Here is a 16,807-nt window from a genome sequence, read left to right on the forward strand (position 1 = left end):
TGGCCTCAAAATGTCATAAAAATGGTCATAGTATAGTAAGGCTTCAAAATAGGCCAAAAAAAGTCATACATTAGTATGGCCTCAAAATGTCATAAAAATGGTCATAGTATAGTAAGGCTTCAAACAGGCCAAAAAAAGTCATATTTTAGTATGGCCTCAAAATTTCATAAAAATGGTCATAGTATAGTAAGGCTTCAAAAAAGGCCAAAAAAAGTCATATTTTAGTATGGCCTCAAAATGTGCCAAAAAACGTCATAGTATAGTAAGGCTTCAAAATAGGCCAAAAAAACTCATACTTTAGTATGGCCTCAAAATGTCATAAAAATGGTCATAGTATAGTAAGGCTTCAAAATAGGCCAAAAAACATCATAGTATAGTAAGGCTTCAAAATAGGCCAAAAAAACTCATACTTTAGTATGGCCTCAAAATTTCATAAAAATGGTCATAGTATATTAAGGCTTCAAAATAGGCCATAAAATGTCATAGTATAGTAAGGCTTCAAAATAGGCCAAAAAAAGTCATACTTTAGTATGGCCTCAAAATGTCATAAAAATGGTCATAGTATAGTAAGGCTTCAAAATAGGCCAAAAAAACGCATACTTTAGTATGGCCTCAAAATATCATAAAAATGGTCATAGTATAGTAAGGCTTCAAAATAGGCCATAAAATGTCATAGTATAGTAAGTTTTCAAAATAGGCCAAAAAAAGTCATGTTTTAGTATGGCCTCAAAATGTCATAAAAATGGTCATAGTATAGTAAGGCTTCAAAACAGGCCAAAAAAAGTCATACTTTAGTATGGCCTCAAAATGTCATAAAAATGGTCATACATTAGTATGGCCTCAAAATGTCATAAAAATGGTCATAGTATAGTAAGGCTTCAAAATAGGCCAAAAAAAGTCATAATTTAGTATGGCCTCAAAATGTCATAAAAATGGTCATAGTATAGTAAGGCTTCAAAATAGGCCAAAAAAAGTCATACTTTAGTATGGCCTCAAAATGTCTAAAAACATCATACTTTAGTATGGCCTCAAAATGTCATAAAAATGGTCATAGTATAGTAAGGCTTCAAAATAGGCCAAAAAAAGTCATACATTAGTATGGCCTCAAAATGTCATAAAGATGGTCATAGTATAGTAAGGCTTCAAAATAGGCCAAAAAAACTCATACTTTAGTATGGCCTCAAAATTTCATAAAAATGGTCAAAGTATAGTAAGGCTTCAAAATAGGCCAAAAATATGGGGTACATCCAAGTCACGTCCTTTCGCTCTCCTGATGCAGAGCATGAAAATGTCATGGTGACGCACATGTTCACGTTTGCGTTCACGTGCTCCTCAGAATCACTGCATGGGCTTGATGCCGTTAAATGGACTGCCCAAAAACAAAGTAGAGCGAATTAAGTTTCAGACTGTAATTATTAATGAATCTTTTTTTTTGGTGAAGTAAATAAATATATATTATATAAATAAATATAATTATAAAATAAAAATAATAAACGTAAATAATGACAATTTGTTGAAATTTCACCCACATAACTAAAAAGTTATTAGAATAGTGGCTGATAAATTTTCTGTGAATCATTTAGGTTATTTTATGCAGCTATCAAAACGTATTTTTAGAAAATTAAAGAATTATTTTAATACATTTTTTGGGGGGGTTACATGGGTGCAATATGATGACTTATTAACTAAAATAAAAACAAAAAATGAATACACTGGCATTGGGTCTTACATTTTTGTAATAATATAAAATAAACTTAAATAATGTGCATTATTGCAACACAATGGAACTATATCTCCAATACTTACAAGGCTCAAAATTTTAATTGGACTCAGAACAATTGAGTAATTACTTCAGCTATTCACTTTTGAGTTGGTAAAAAAAAAGCTACTACAACTTTTTTCCAAGATTAAGTTATTTCTTTTATTGAGATGTAATGTTAGGTTTTACAGTGTGTGGAACTACATGTATATGGGGATAGAGGTATGTTATGTAATAATTGTGTTAACATCACAGATACAAAGGACTTAGTAATAACTAACAATTTTTGCATCTTTAAGCACAATGCTTATTGGATCTAATGCTGAAAATACACAACTCTGTCTGACTGAGGGAAGAGAAAAAAAAATCATGATGATGAGGGAGTCAGACTACAGTGGTTACCGGGTTTATCCTTTACATAGTGGGAAAGAAAAGCCGTACACTAAGGGCTCAGTAAGAATTGTTTTTGAATTACATTAATTGTAAACATTTTATTTTGAAAACTGCCTCTGTGCTCACAATCATTTGAAATTCATCTGAAAGCAAGAGACGTTCTTTATGTGCTTTTCTTTATGTTGTTGACTAGCTGCAGCACATAAACGTAACTGTGCCTGACCTGAACTGCAGTTACTGGTTAGACAGAGAGGACAACAGAATGCTGAGCTGTGGCGCCACTGTGTGTAATTTAGGTTATATTGCAGGCAGTTATTATCTCCATATTGTCAACTTAGTATTATGTAAAGGAAACTGTGCAGTTCCTTAACCAGATCTGGCAGCTTGTGTCCTGAAATATGCCACAGACTTCCCGTACAACTAAAGTCCAAACTGTGGTACACAGCTGGTCTAAGTTGTGGCCCGGTGGCCCAGTCATTTTTGGAGGACTGCAAAAAGGATATGTGCAGATACATGACACATAAATTCACAAACCAAAACCTCACAACTAACAACTAACTAACTAAATACAGAAACATATTAAGTCATTTTCTTATTTACACAATACCTGTAAACCCTTTGAACATAAAGATATAACACTGTTTTTTATACTTACTAACATTAAGAAAAAAATAGTTTGTTTTTCATTGGCTGTTATGAGTCAGTGAGAGTCATTTGCCATATGGACATTGGGCTGTGACTGGTGCAAGGTCTTCCTCCAAAGACCAGCAGCAGGTCAGGCAGGTGCTGGACTATATTGCCATCCTCCTCATTGAGCAGGTCTTCCTCTGTGACGCTCCACTGTGTGCTGAAAGCTTTGTTCTCAAAGGTCAGGCAGGTTCCAATGTGCTGTGGGTCTTTTCCCACCGAGCCCTCTTTGCTATTGTCCACTTCTGAAGATTTTGGGAGTGTTCTGCTGCCATAGCACTTGTCCAGACTGAACGTCTCCAGCTCTATTCCGGGCTCTGATCCTAGAAAAGTGAGAGGCGCGGGGAAACACTTGTTCTTGAAGGGCCTGGGTTTGTCATCCAGTAGCCTGGGTTGGAGTCCTGAGCTAGGGGAAGGGCTGCTGGTGTTGGACTTGTAGCTGGGACCCAGTCCAGTGCAGCAGTGATGAATCTTGTCTGGGGGGCACGAACCTGGGAGTGTAGCAACCTGGCCCCAGGTCTGAGTGGTGAAGCTGTACCTCCACAGGCAGTTCTTTGGAGAGTTCTGGCTCTCGCCTCCCCCAAAAAGAAGCATGCTGTCCTTGTAGGTCACAGCTGAGTGGCCCCTCAGTTTGGAAGGACCAGACCTGAGGCAAACAACTCCATTTGTCAGCAGGAAGGAACACATGAAACAATGTTTATTGTGTACATTGGCCTTTTTCTCTTTGTATGTATGTAATCTCCAGCTGTGACAGAGAAAGATTGGAAAAAATATTCCCATATTTTTAAATATGGGAATATTTTATACTAATTTTGACTTAAAGTTACTTTTATTCAACCAGCAAGTGTTTTCTTGATTGGAAATGACACAGGTGTCTCCCAAAAGATAATAAGATGATGTACAAGAGGCATCATTGTGGAAAAAATATTTCTCAGCTTTTATTTACATTTAAAAGTAACTTTAAGTCAAAATTTGCCAGGGGTATGAATAATTTCAGGCTTTTGACTGTACATACTGCTGCACGAATACAGGCATTGTCCCCGCTACACAGCTTGACACAGTCTCTTCATGTCACAACATGTTACTGCTGCAGAGCCAGTTCAGAACTGACCTGGGCCTGCTCAGCAGGCACTGAGGCACTGTCATTACAGTCCTGTCTGATGTGGGCATGTTTAGATGGAGCCCTTTGTTGGACTGCTTGTAAGGTTTGCTGATTCTCACCTGGATGCAGCTTACATTTACTGTGGCAGCGTGTGGTGTGTGAGCACATGTAATACTGTGACTGGTTATGTGAGGTCAGTTTCAAAATCACTGAGAAGCTGTAATATATTAAACTACTGAATTACAAGGAAAAATATAATTACAGGAAAGCATGAAAGCCTATTACGTGTAAATGCAAGGCAAATCAGTAGCATCACGTAGAGCTGTGTCAGCTGTAGCACACACTGGGTGTGGTGTACAGAGACAAAATGTAGTCAAGGTACAGATGCCCAGGAAGGTCAATCCTCAAAGTAAATATGGCAAAAACGCCGCTTTTCTGGAGACTTTTACAAGTGATGACACTGAGGCAGAGAGGACCCTCAATGTCGTGTCTAGATGCTGCAGCTGCACAGGCTTACAAAGAAAAGGATGTTTTTAATGTGGTCACATCAATGTGTACTGCCCTGAACGCTGCACCTTAGTTTATCGTCAAGATCAAAAGAACTCGGAAGCCTCGTAATGAAATAGTCCTTATCAAAACTTATTATAGGGGAAAATACTTTGATTTAGTCTTTACAGAGGTGTTTTCCTGTTATATTAACCACAGTGGGAGTTCTCTTGGAATCACCAGCATTAGAGGAGCAACATTTCAGGGTTCGTCTATAATTTCAATACCATGTTTAGCTGTGGACCCACGGCCCAAAGACAAACCGACCACTGAAACCACTACTCACTTGGTTCTGAGGGAACTCCACGTGCGGCTGGTGGAATTCCACTGCCAGAAGTCTTTCTGCTCCCGTAAGCCTTTCAAGCCCCCGTACAGGAACATGCAATCCTGGTAGGCCACGGCTGAATGGCTGTGTCTGGGGCCTGGGCCTAATGAGCCCTGCTGAGACCGACTCAGCAGGGACCAAGCCATGGTATCTGTCATATGCATAAACACACACAGGTATCTACAGTTAATGCACATACTGCAGCTGACTCAGATCAGGCTGCATCACAGCATTTCAGCCAACAGCCAACTTTCTATATTTCTTAAATGCTGTGTGGGCTGTTCTCTGCAGGAATGCCAGTATGAAAACAACATGCTGTGTATATTCAGGTGTAGCTATAAAAAGTGAGAGTATGCGTGTGCACGTTTTCTTACATTACAACAAAGGTAATTTTAAACTCACCAAAATCCAGTCTCCAGAAGTCCTGTGAGGATCCTTTCATGTCTATGAAACCTCCATAAACCAGCATGTCAGAGCCAACCACCACAGCACTGTGTCCCTTTCTGTTGGTTGGCATTTGGGTCTACACACACGGATAGAAATATATACACACATGTTCACACACACATCTGTAAGAGTTTACAGACCATTTACTAACAGACCCTGGGACTGTATAATCATTTTCATATTTTATTCACTGTTAATGTATCTCTCTTGTTCAGGTTGCATGGACCCCACAGGATTCCAGATCTGACATCAACCTTGATGAGGGGCCAGTGACAGTGCACATGCTACACCTACGCAGCTCCTGCTGCGTTCAAGACACCTGGGAGCTGAGAAGTTTCTGACTTAAATGTTGAAAAGAATCTGAATAGCCTCCAAAAGTGTACCGGTCATTTCCTTTTCAGGAAATCTGGAGTTTCAGTTTCTCTTTGTGTCTAACAATGTGACATTCAATACCTGCTTATAAACCCAGCGTCTTACAGTTGAGATACACCTGTAAAATTTTTTTTAATCCAGTGCATCTGCCTTGCAAAGACAACATCTTTGAATAATAAATCATTGTGACATTTCTAAGTCATTATTTTGCCATTTCTTATGGGCCAGTCTGAGAAGATTTGAGAAGATTAAAACACAAAGCAGAGAAATGAATGTTTCTCCATTTTAGTCCAATACTGAGGCATCTTTCTTTCAGTTAATCATATTTTAGGCTTGCTAACTGTTACTACTGATGCTAACAAGACGGACGGGATGAGAAACTGCTGCCGAAACATAAAAGAGAGTCATTTTGCAGTAAAGACCTGCTGTACTTGATAGGAGTGTGGTTTTCCTTTGCCAGCTGACTACAGCACAGTATTACATTCACGTATTTGCTATACAGTCACACACACATATTATGTCAAATACTGAGATCAAACTGCTAAACAGGTGATTATTTACATAAAAATGTGGTACAAAAATGTGTCAGGGGGGTAGATGAATATTTGGAAGGAAACGTATCCACAGAAAGAGAAGACTGAATTTCATAACATCTGCTCCTACGCTGAATAATTCTTTTTGAAAGGTGCACTGTACCTGAGGGGAGCTCGTCTTTCCCTGGCAGTGTACCCATTTCTGCTTTGCTGAAACACACACAACAAAGGAAAAGGAGAGTAAAGCAGAGCTCAGCTAAAAAAAAAAAAAACAAAAAAAAAACAAAACAAGAAGCTACAGATAAACACATGAAATAACAATGGTCAGTTGGTCAGCCTTTCTCGGCCTTACCACAGAAAAGGAAAAAGGAATGTGTAATACTTTATGTTAAAAATTAAAACTGATGCAAAACAGAAAGAAAAACAATAAAGACAGCTGTTGCTGAAAAGGCAATACATACATACAGCTAGAGTAAGTAAATTTAAACTGCTGTACAGGATCTTAGCCACAAAACATAAAGTATTTATATTTATATACACTGCTGCCCTCCAGTGGCACAGTTCTGGATACAAGTATAAATGGGTGACTTGAAATGCATTAGCAGAGGGGTAGTGATAAACTGGTGGAATCAACTGAAACACTGACATACCTGAACAGATAACAGGGTTAGGTTCACACACTAATATTTGTCAGCATGAAATCAGTTTTCTCATGTTGTTCCTTTTTGTTCAGTAGTTGACTTCATCATATCATTTATGACCTTTTTTGAGCTCAAACATTTAAAGCTTGCTATTTCAGTATCAGATCTGGGAAACCCATTATGTAAAGTGAATAAAAGCAGGTTTCACACACAGCTGTGGCTGTGAGTGAGGCTGGAATCAACATGCAACAACAAGTTCAGTATGTCAAGCCTGACAGTTTGCTGACAATTGCGCCATGCATGCACCTCCACTGTGAAACTCACCGATATCAAACACCCACAGGGCACATCTGCACTTGGTGTATGCAGAATCCAACATGCCTCCAAACACATACAGGAAGCCCTGGAAAGGGCAAAGCCATTAAACACATTCTTAACACTAAATTGACATTTAAATTTATAATTTAAAAAAAAAGTAGATAAAAGGAATACATCTACGCATCATGATGGGTTTGTACCTCGTGAGCCACCATCGAATGTTCCTCTACCTCTTCTGGTGCAGCTTCACCGGTGCAGCTCAGCTCTGTCCACTCATTACACACTAAGATAATGGGCACAATTATTAGTTTGACCCACAGTCGGCAATTAGGTGCATCACATCATACAAGGCAGTATCCTCTGTATATCAGACATCAGGTAAAATACTGTAACAATAATGGCACTAAGACCTAATATGTCATTCATGCAGTTGCTCTGAAATTCAAATTTGTGTGGTCCTTAATTGAACTGAATACTAGCTGTGTATGCTGCTCTTACCTACACTGTACCTCCAGAAGTCCCTCAGGCAGCTGTTGTCTCTGCCTCCCAGGATGTAGACATTTCCATCATAGCTGCAGCAGGCATGCTTGTAGCGGTCACATGGGGACCGACTGCTCTGGGGGAGCTGAGTCCACAGACAGGGACTGCCTTGACTCATAACTGGCATCCTCTGCTCCTAATGGACCATTTTCTAAAAGAAGCAACACAAAGGTGTTAAGAAATGCACAAGATATAGTACACAACACAACCACAGCACTTTCACAGCTGTTATTTATCCTGCAAGGGCTCCCAGAGAAGAAGTGGAGCTAACAGATGATCTGTTATAATCCTTCCACTTCTGATGATACCTCATGTCCTCTGCATCACTCCAACTGCTGTGGCCCCCAACAATGACACCACAGGCATAATGATGAGTCACTGTGTGTTAGCTGCTATGGTTGTACTGAGTTTGGCTCCTGCTCTGCTCAGCTGAGACTCTCTGACTCACAGATATCTTACTGCTGCTATAGGAGTCAGTGTCAGGGGGCTGAAGTGTGGCTCTGGGGAGAAACTCTCTAGTTAATAAATGTTCTTGTACAGTTGGCGAGGCCTTTAACTGCAGTCATATTATTATTATTATTATCAGTTGATATTAAATAAAAAAATTAGGAATTAGTAGGCACTTAGATGAACACTTACACTTAGCATAGCTACAGTGGACATTCTAGATTAATTAAAATGCTTATATTCATATGCTTATAATTAATAATTTATAATTAATACTGCTAATGCTGCACAAGTTACCTGAAGAAACAATGGTCTTGGAGAAAAGTTACATTATATTGTAGACTGCACATAATATATTTTTTTTTTTAAATTAATAGCCATTTTTGGAGTAACAGTGACCAAAATGTCACTAACAAAAACAAACTGGATTACACAGACTTAAAAAAAAATCACCATATTATGGGAATTTGTTTCATGAAATTTTAAAGAGATAAGTCTCTCACTTTTTAGAAAAATGAAAATATTAAAAATTAAAGGCTGTGGATGTAATTTCATCCACGGCACTGACAAGGAGCGAGGATGCATCTCACCACATGAACACATAATGTGCTCCAAAGGAAAAATATGGGGCTGCAATTAACAACTGTGTTCATCATTAATGAAGCTGTGGATTAGTTTGTAAATAAAATGATTCAGTTTACTGTAGAGCTAAGACAACAGCAGCAAATTCTCACATTTGAGAAGCTGAAACCATCTAATACTTGTTATTTCTACTGTATATAAGAGTTAAACTATTCATTGATTGTCAAAACACTTTCCAGTTCATTTTTTGGTCAGTTGTCAGGTTGATTAATCAGCTAACTGTTGCTCTGTGTTGCTGTATTTGAGCTTTAAAAAGAAGCCATAAAACCATATTTATCCAGGCTGCTGTCAGAAAAGGTAATGTTCACTGAGAAAACTGATAACTCACTTCAACAGCCTTTTAAATTTTTCATGACAATACAGCACAGGTAAGGTCGGGTTTAAAACTTTGCTCCTTGTGTTTGGTTATCAGCGCAGTACTTTTCCATGCTGCAGTATCTATAACCAAGAAGGTACATTCAGGGTTTCCACTGCGACGGCCTGGTCATTAGGTGCCAGCCATTGAGTTTGTCACTTTGTACACCTTGACATTGGTGTGACCTCTCAACTGCATTTTATCAAACTGTCACATGAGCAAATTTGCACAGAGATCAGTCTTGCGTGGTTTGCACAGCAGAAAGCTGAAATTTCCCACTGAAAACAAAAACCTTAGTCATGGCGTCAATTAAAATGCACTAATTTGATAGCTTATCTTTGGTGTACATTTAAGACTTTTGATGAATGCATTAATTTAACAAATCACTAAACAGACACCAGAAAACAGCAATCACTCTACAATCTCATACAGTCCAAAAGAATGAAAAACACAACTTTTGCTTAACTTAGGGTTTTCTGCATTGTTCACTGAAACAGGATGTGTGGTTATGTAACTGGGAACATCTGGGTTGATTTAGTTTGTCACAGAAAACTTACGACAACAGCAGCAACTGATCTCAATGTACCACAACATGATCGAGTGGTATGAACAAAATATACCAAAGAAATATACTAAAGAAACACATCTCCATTTACTCTACATTCTATGAAATGGCTTTCATGCTTTTATTTCTAAAATATCCAAAGTAATAAGAAGTAGTAAGGTAATATTTGCTATGACACTTTCAAAATAATATGACCCACTGAATCCAGCTGTGGAAACATCACAGCTGGGCTCCTTTTCCACAGATGCTCACACACCAACTGACCTAATAACACCTGGAGTCTCCATCTGAGGTCACATCCACTGATTATCCCACACACACACACACACACACACACACACACACACACACACACACACACACACACACACACACACATTACAACTTACTTAAGTGAACTGGTTCGGTTCCGTTCCGTTAACTTTCAATTACTATACCGAGTGACTTTCTCCTACTAACCTACTTAACTACCACTAACATGGGCTGAACTGTTGACAAGCTGAAATACTCAGACACGTTTCTCAGCATCTTTCTTCTTTCTGTGTTAAAGTCTATACATGTTACCTGTCGAATAAAGTTAGGTTATGGTTAGCTAACTTACCGGAACCTTAGCAACGGTAGTTATCGACGTTGGTAAACTATGAGTGGGTGCCATGACGACCAGTTGAGGAGGAATGTGGCCCGTTAACTCGCGGTTCAGTTTCCTGGGGAACAACAATACGTACGATATATTTTAGGTGTGTACCTAATAAACTGAATATAGTTCTAGTTAAGAAAGTTAGAACTTTCTGTTTTTCATCAGTCGGCGTGTCATTCAGACAGATTAGCTAACCGAAAGAGTAAACAAATCCGACTCGGCTAACGGTGAAGTTGAAGAAGAGGAAATGAAGCTATCCACTTTTTTTTTTTTTTTACCATCTTTATCTGTTGGAACGTTGCTCGAAGTAAATAAAAGTAAAGCAGCTTATGTGTTAATGACAGGTTGATATTATACTCCAATAAGGTGTCACAGGCATTTCATGTAGGAAAAAAAGAAAAATCTTGCGGTAAAAACTGATTTGTTACTTACAAGATCCACGCTGCTCCTCTCCGTCTGATAGCTGTCTCTCTGAGTAAACGGGCTGTTGTTGCATTCAGGGACACCTCGTAAAGTGCTGCCGCTAAGTTTGAGAAGTTGTGAAAACAGAGTTCTGAGGTACGTTTCATGTCACATGGCATTGCGTAATATTCTTTACTGCAGTATTTTTGAATGACTTTAAAACACATTTCTGAAACCTTTTATTCTGTTTGTGAACACGGAAAAGACAGATCGCATTAGGCCAGGTCTACATCAAAAACCAAAGCAGAATTCTCAAATGTGGACTAGAGTACTGTCAAGAGTTCAGATTTAGAGTACTTTCACAACAACATGGCCAGAAACTGATCAAATAAAGCCTCTGTCTTTTATTTTTGACTCCTATGAAGACCTTTCTCACTTAAAAACAAAAGTAGAAAAACCTTTTGAAAAACAGTCAAAACATATTTATGGATTTCATTTGGTTCATCCATTTACTGTTGTGTTGGACTGAAAAAGGAAATTAAAGGAAATACATTTAAAATAGTGAGGCAGTCACCATGCAGCCAACATGTCAGGCACCAGAGACTACACACTGTAACTGCACATCCACACAGATTTTTCTGATTCTGACCGATCAGACGTTTCTGCAGGATGAAGACAGGTGGAGCCTGGAGGTGTTGGAATTACAGGGGGTCATCAAACTTAACAAACCAGTAAACATGATAATGAGTCAGCAAGTTGACTATTGTCTCATATCTATGGACTATAGTTATGCAAAGCTTTATTGTTTGAAAAGAAAATGGTGAACAATTTTTTTTTTAACCCTGGTCATTTGCTGGTGTGAATTCCCACTATTTCTAACGGTAAGTGAAGGCAGCCCCGAAGGAGGAGGGGCGAGTGTGGAGTGTGTGGAAGGAGGAAGGGTGTTGGTGGAGCAGCACACTGAGGCAAGTCTCTGCTCAGCACTCTGAAGTGTGTGTCATGTGAGGGACTGGTGAACACAGCTGAACACGCTATATTGTGTGTAGCTTTGTGAGCCTGGGTGTGCTTTTGCTGTCACAGTTGGGACATTGAACAGCTGCAGCTGAGCTTTGTTAAATGTGTTTATGATTGGGAAGCAGCGTGTTGACCTTGTACTGGGACTTGTACGTGGTCTGTAAATGTTAACATTTTACTACATTATGTTAGAAGATAAAGATCTACATGTGCCAGTTTTTTTTTTTTTTCGATCTCAAGGATCATTTTCATTCGAATAATTAAAATATTCTAAAAGTAATTATAATAATAAAGTAATTATATTCTCTTAATTATCACATCAAAGGCACACAGACTAAAGACGTAATTTACAAATAATATGTTTATTGAATTGATGCTAATACTCATATTTGTATAAAAAAAATGAGTTATTACAACAAAATAGACAACACACATTTCTAAAACATACTGGTAAGTAGGAAAACAGAGATTTTGTAAAATGTTGTGTTTCTGTACATCCATGAAAAGCTTTAAATAGACCGAAAGTAATTTATCAGAATTGTAATCACTCATGAAATATGCCTTTAATTTATTAAAATACAGTATATATAAGTTGCAGACTGAGTTCTGTGTTCGTCACACAGCGGGAAAATAAATTATTTAACGTGTGAATATGTGTTATAAATATACATTTGTGTATATATGTTTGTGTATTCTTCCCTTTGGACAGATATGTAAAACCACTAGCTTACACACAGTGTATGAAAATGCTAAGAAACGGTGCTCAGAAAAAAAAACTGAGCACTTCATGAGCCTCAATGCGAAAATCTCTGTCCTCTTTTCTAAGATCTCTACTTCTATTCATCTGTTAGTGTCAAGTATAGAATGATAAAACTGAAAGGTGCTAAAAGAGCAGAGAACGCTCAACCCTGGGCTGTTAGTAATCACTGGTTTCACCTGCTACATGAGAGTAAAGATAAAAATACAAACCTTTTCAACACAGAAGGCTTGTACTGTCTGTCAGACCCTGCAGAGAAAAGTCGGTTTAAATAATTACATCTGAATAAATTAAAGGAAATCTATCTTATACAGTATAATTCATCATAAAAGAACGCAGTATGTTAGTCGCAACCCCCCCCACCTTTGATGATAACTATTGGGCTGTACTACCAGGGAAGACATTTGGGCACCCGTGCTCTTGCCAAACCTTTTAAAGTTGAAGAGAACAGGTCCTGTGGTGCACACCTCCAGCCTGCAGAGTGCAGTGTGTGTTCACAACTGATTTAGCCTGCCGTCCTTAGTAGTGCTGTGGCCCTGGATGTTCATACTGATAGTCCAAAGTCTGTGACGTACAGGGCTGTAATGTCACAGATGGGTGTTCTTGTCCACGTCCTTGCCCTTCTCTTCAGTGTTGCCGTTCTCGTCGAGCTCGAAGGCGCTGTTTTCCACAGCATAGTCCTTATCTTTGGCCAGTTCGGCTTCACCGGCTTCCAGCGATGGAGCCTTATTACTGTCTGCATCAGCTGAACCACGGCCACATGACTTTTTATATGCCTGGTAGCCTGTAGAGGAATACAAACATGGATTCAAATGCACTGATGGGTCATCTGCATATGCACCTAAAACACCAGTGTTGAAATGAAGTGGGGTTTTAGCCCTCAGGTCCTATTCAGCCAGTCTTGGTTTGGTCTACATTTCCCTCCATCTGGACTTTCTTTGTTTATTTTCTGCCGAGCCTTACATGTAACTAAACTGATGCAAATTTTTAGAAAACTAGAATTTTTTATTTTTTTTTATTTTATGGATGCTGAACAATGCACCGTGGGCTGTGCTTCATGCAAAAGAGGTGCATTTTCATTGAAGATTAAAATTTGTTTTCCATCAGCTTCAGCAAAGAAAGGGGAGCAGATGTATTTGCTTCAGGTTGTGGGGCAGGGCTGCAAGCATGATCTGGCAGCTCTGGCTGGGAGCTAACAATAGCATTCCACAAAGTATGAATTATACAGCCTCTTATCGCATACTTTACTGTCATTAACCTTGATCATTGTCCTTGAACTCACTGCAGTCGAGCAGCATCCCTCCGTCTCCGCTGCTAGTGTCATTTGTCCCCGGAGTGATACAAAGATTCAGTGGCAGGACATTGGAGCATTGCAGGGAGCAGTTAGCAACTGAGGGCTAACACATCTCACCTCTGCACACTGTGCACCGTGTGCAAGTGATGCACAGGTTTTTATTAAATGTACACATGTCCAACACACGCTGACAAAAGACATATGCTCATCACCACAGTCATCGAGACTTGGATCACATCTTAAAAGAAGAAGAACTACACACAGGTTACAAACTTTAATTTGATGATTTAACACAGGAGGAAATCTGCTAACACTGAGAAACAGCAGGTCTTTTACAGCAGCCCCTCATCATAACTCCTCTAAATATTATTTCAAGGTGGCAGGACTGAGCACTGACCCATTACCGCAAACACTATCAGAAAAAGAAGCAAAAGGCTTTTTAGGAGCCCCACAATAGCCTGTCTCGAAAATCAGTATCACAGAAGACACATCAGTTGTAGTAACAACAAGTGGGAGCTACTATATTTTGACAAGTTCAGAAAATGTATAAAAAGGTGCCACCATTCACTGCCTCTGTGTCTGCCTGTTAACTCTTACCTCCCACAGATATGACTGCCACCACAAGCTGGAAGATGCTGTAGATGAGGGGGAATGCAAACATGACTTCCAGCTCAGCAGGGCTGAAGGACAGCTGGACTATGGTGCTGCACAACTGAGAGTTCTGGAAGCCTGTCTCCAATGCAATGGTCCGACATCTGAAAAACAAAAGCAAGGAATGATAAAGGCCCTCATAAGTGGGCGAGATTTGTCAGCGTATGTGTTTAGCAATGGAGTGGTGGTTTCATGGTTTCTAACTTAAATAGACAATTTGAGAAACAAAGTGATCAAGATACAGACTTCTCTCAAGTTAGCTTCATTATACGCCAACATCACTGCAATACTGTCACCTTACCTGTACCAGGGCTGACCCACAAAGCGGGCCAAGAGGAACCCCAGGCCGAAACCAATAAAGGGGTAGATAGTGCCGATAATCCATAAGGAGGGAGCAATGGTCCAGGAGGACTGGTAGAGAATTCCTCCAACCACAGCTATGATGACAATGAGACCAAAGCCTGCAATGGACCCCACCTGTGTACAGTGGACAAGTTATTAAAAGCTAGTCCAGAAAATGAAGCCATGCAAAACAGACTGCTCTACCACGTTCTTATTTTTATCAGAGTCACAAGATTAAATGTACCTGAGCAAGATGTACACATCACTGAGTAAAGCATTCACATGGATGCTGAGTTTTCCTACCTTGAGGATTTTTTTGGCCACGTGAGGCCACCTGCGTTTCACATACATTCCAAAGGTAATTGGGACGAGAAGGGCCACTAGCGTGATACCTGAGGATACACACATTTCATATCATATCATCACAAATCCATATTTATGATTTTAGGATAATAATATACTTGTACCGTGTTAAAACAAACCAACAAAGTGATTTTACAACACAATAAAGCAATACACCATTTAAATAGACCATTCATGAGATAGAATTTTAAAACAAGTTCTCCAAAAAAGTACACACCATACTTCTAAACAGATTACATGGATGTCTTAGAAAGTCTCTACAATCACAAATACGAATACATTAATACTAATCAACCATAAGTTGTCTACCTACCAATACTGTCATATGGGATCTGGATGGTGCTGCTGGAAGTCCAGATGGAGGTGTAAATGAGCAGACAGAGAGGCATCATCCCCAAGGCCAGGATGGAGGAACAAGCTGTCATACTGATACTGAGGAGGACAGGACAAGGACAATGTGTCGGTCAAACAAGCCTTTGAGAAAATAAGGAAATTGTGACGTGATGGTTGAAAACTACAACCGGTGCTACATCAGTCTGATTGTCAACTCATATCCAGCTTGGGCTTTAGCTCAGCAGAGCCCACATGAAGCTCAATGTGGCCCAATCAATCAGGATCATATGTGGTACAGTATCTTAGGAGGACATAAGAAGGGGCTCATGTGGGTCCTGAATGATTCCTCACATGGTCCCCACGTGTACCACACGTTAGCCTCATTAGCAACACAGATGGGCACACACACATTTACATCATATATGGAGCTACACTTGTTGTAGTCCTTTTAAATTCAGATCAGTTAATCCATTAACAAGAAAACCATCCAGTGTGTGTGAGGTGGAGGGCACTCAGTCATCCAAACAACACATCATTAACTGACATGATATTGTCCACTGAGCCTGCCAACCAGTCAAGGTGCTTTCTTACCTAAGGTCCATGTCTCCGTCCAGCCAGTAGCAGATAATGTTAGAGCCGGAGCCTCCGGGACAGCAGCCCATGATGATGATGACGACAGCCTGCACAGGCAGCACTCCGAAGGCCAGGGACAAGGCAAAGGCTGTGAAAGGCATGATGCCAAACTGGCAGAGGAAGCCAATGATGATGCCCCAGGGTCTCCTGATGTGGCCCCACAGCTTTTTGGCATCCACTGTGCAGCCCATGGCGAACATGACCATAGCAAGCATTATGGTGAGCACTGTGCTCAACACCAGGCTCAGTATTGCATTGAAGTTACTGGGAGGTACGAGGCAGTTTGTGCCCGAGCAGACCGTGGCAAAGGAGTCGCAAGCAAGAGGCTCCATAGTCGTCGCCTGGAACATGGACATTGTGGACAATGTGATGCGAGGAGAAGTAGAAAATCAGTGGCTCCAAGTGTGAGAGAAGAGTGGAAGAGAGGTTCCTCTGAGCTTGGTATTGGTCCAGTTTCCTCCTCCTCCGATATCCAAGAAGACGACAGCGACAGTGAGAAGAGTCCAGCTCACTGCTCTTTATGCCCCAGCCAAATAAAATTGGGAGGGAAATTGGGTGGGAAAGAAAAAAAAAAAAAAAAAAAAATCAAAAATTAACCAATACTTAGATTTAATGGGGTCAGTGTTCAGAAGCACATGCAAATAAAAAGAGAATCATTCTGAAATGTAATTGCACCATTGCTCCAGCTTTTATTGCCCTTTTGGCCTCT

The 16,807-nt window shown here is 39.7% G+C and overlaps 2 protein-coding genes and 1 long non-coding RNA gene across 5 annotated transcripts in view; 1 reads left to right on the top strand and 2 right to left on the bottom strand.

Moving 5' to 3' along the window:
• Positions 1-5,823, top strand: part of LOC121194473 — a 69,095-nt gene extending 63,272 nt beyond the window's left edge. Inside the window, exon 3 of the long non-coding RNA XR_005895382.1 lies at positions 5,475-5,823. This is a non-coding gene — a long non-coding RNA (uncharacterized LOC121194473). The remainder of the gene's footprint in view (positions 1-5,474) is intronic.
• si:dkey-3d4.3 (host cell factor 2) lies at positions 1,892-10,810 on the bottom strand. 3 transcript variants are annotated; one of them, XM_041057379.1, is made up of 9 exons: positions 10,742-10,810; positions 10,274-10,376; positions 7,626-7,814; positions 7,324-7,406; positions 7,130-7,208; positions 6,328-6,374; positions 5,215-5,335; positions 4,774-4,963; positions 1,892-3,485 (listed from the first exon to the last, which is right to left on the bottom strand). In XM_041057379.1, the coding sequence occupies exons 4-9, from the start codon at positions 7,336-7,338 to the stop codon at positions 2,846-2,848; spliced, it is 1,092 nt and encodes a 363-aa protein (XP_040913313.1). In that variant the 5' UTR covers positions 7,339-7,406; positions 7,626-7,814; positions 10,274-10,376; positions 10,742-10,810; the 3' UTR covers positions 1,892-2,845. The 3 variants fall into 3 exon arrangements, with proteins under 3 accessions (XP_040913313.1, XP_040913311.1, XP_040913312.1); XM_041057377.1 differs by having other exon boundaries at positions 7,622-7,814; XM_041057378.1 differs by lacking the exon at positions 10,274-10,376 and having other exon boundaries at positions 7,622-7,814.
• Positions 10,811-12,144: 1,334 nt separating this feature from the next.
• Positions 12,145-16,601, bottom strand: slc10a2 (solute carrier family 10 member 2). The gene is made up of 6 exons (XM_041058000.1): positions 16,057-16,601; positions 15,446-15,564; positions 15,073-15,161; positions 14,729-14,904; positions 14,374-14,531; positions 12,145-13,266 (listed from the first exon to the last, which is right to left on the bottom strand). The coding sequence occupies exons 1-6, from the start codon at positions 16,452-16,454 to the stop codon at positions 13,070-13,072; spliced, it is 1,137 nt and encodes a 378-aa protein (XP_040913934.1). The 5' UTR covers positions 16,455-16,601; the 3' UTR covers positions 12,145-13,069.
• Positions 16,602-16,807: the final 206 nt, after the last annotated feature.

Source organism: Toxotes jaculatrix, chromosome 15 (genome assembly GCF_017976425.1).
Source record: "Toxotes jaculatrix isolate fToxJac2 chromosome 15, fToxJac2.pri, whole genome shotgun sequence".
Lineage (NCBI taxonomy): Eukaryota > Metazoa > Chordata > Actinopteri > Toxotidae > Toxotes > Toxotes jaculatrix.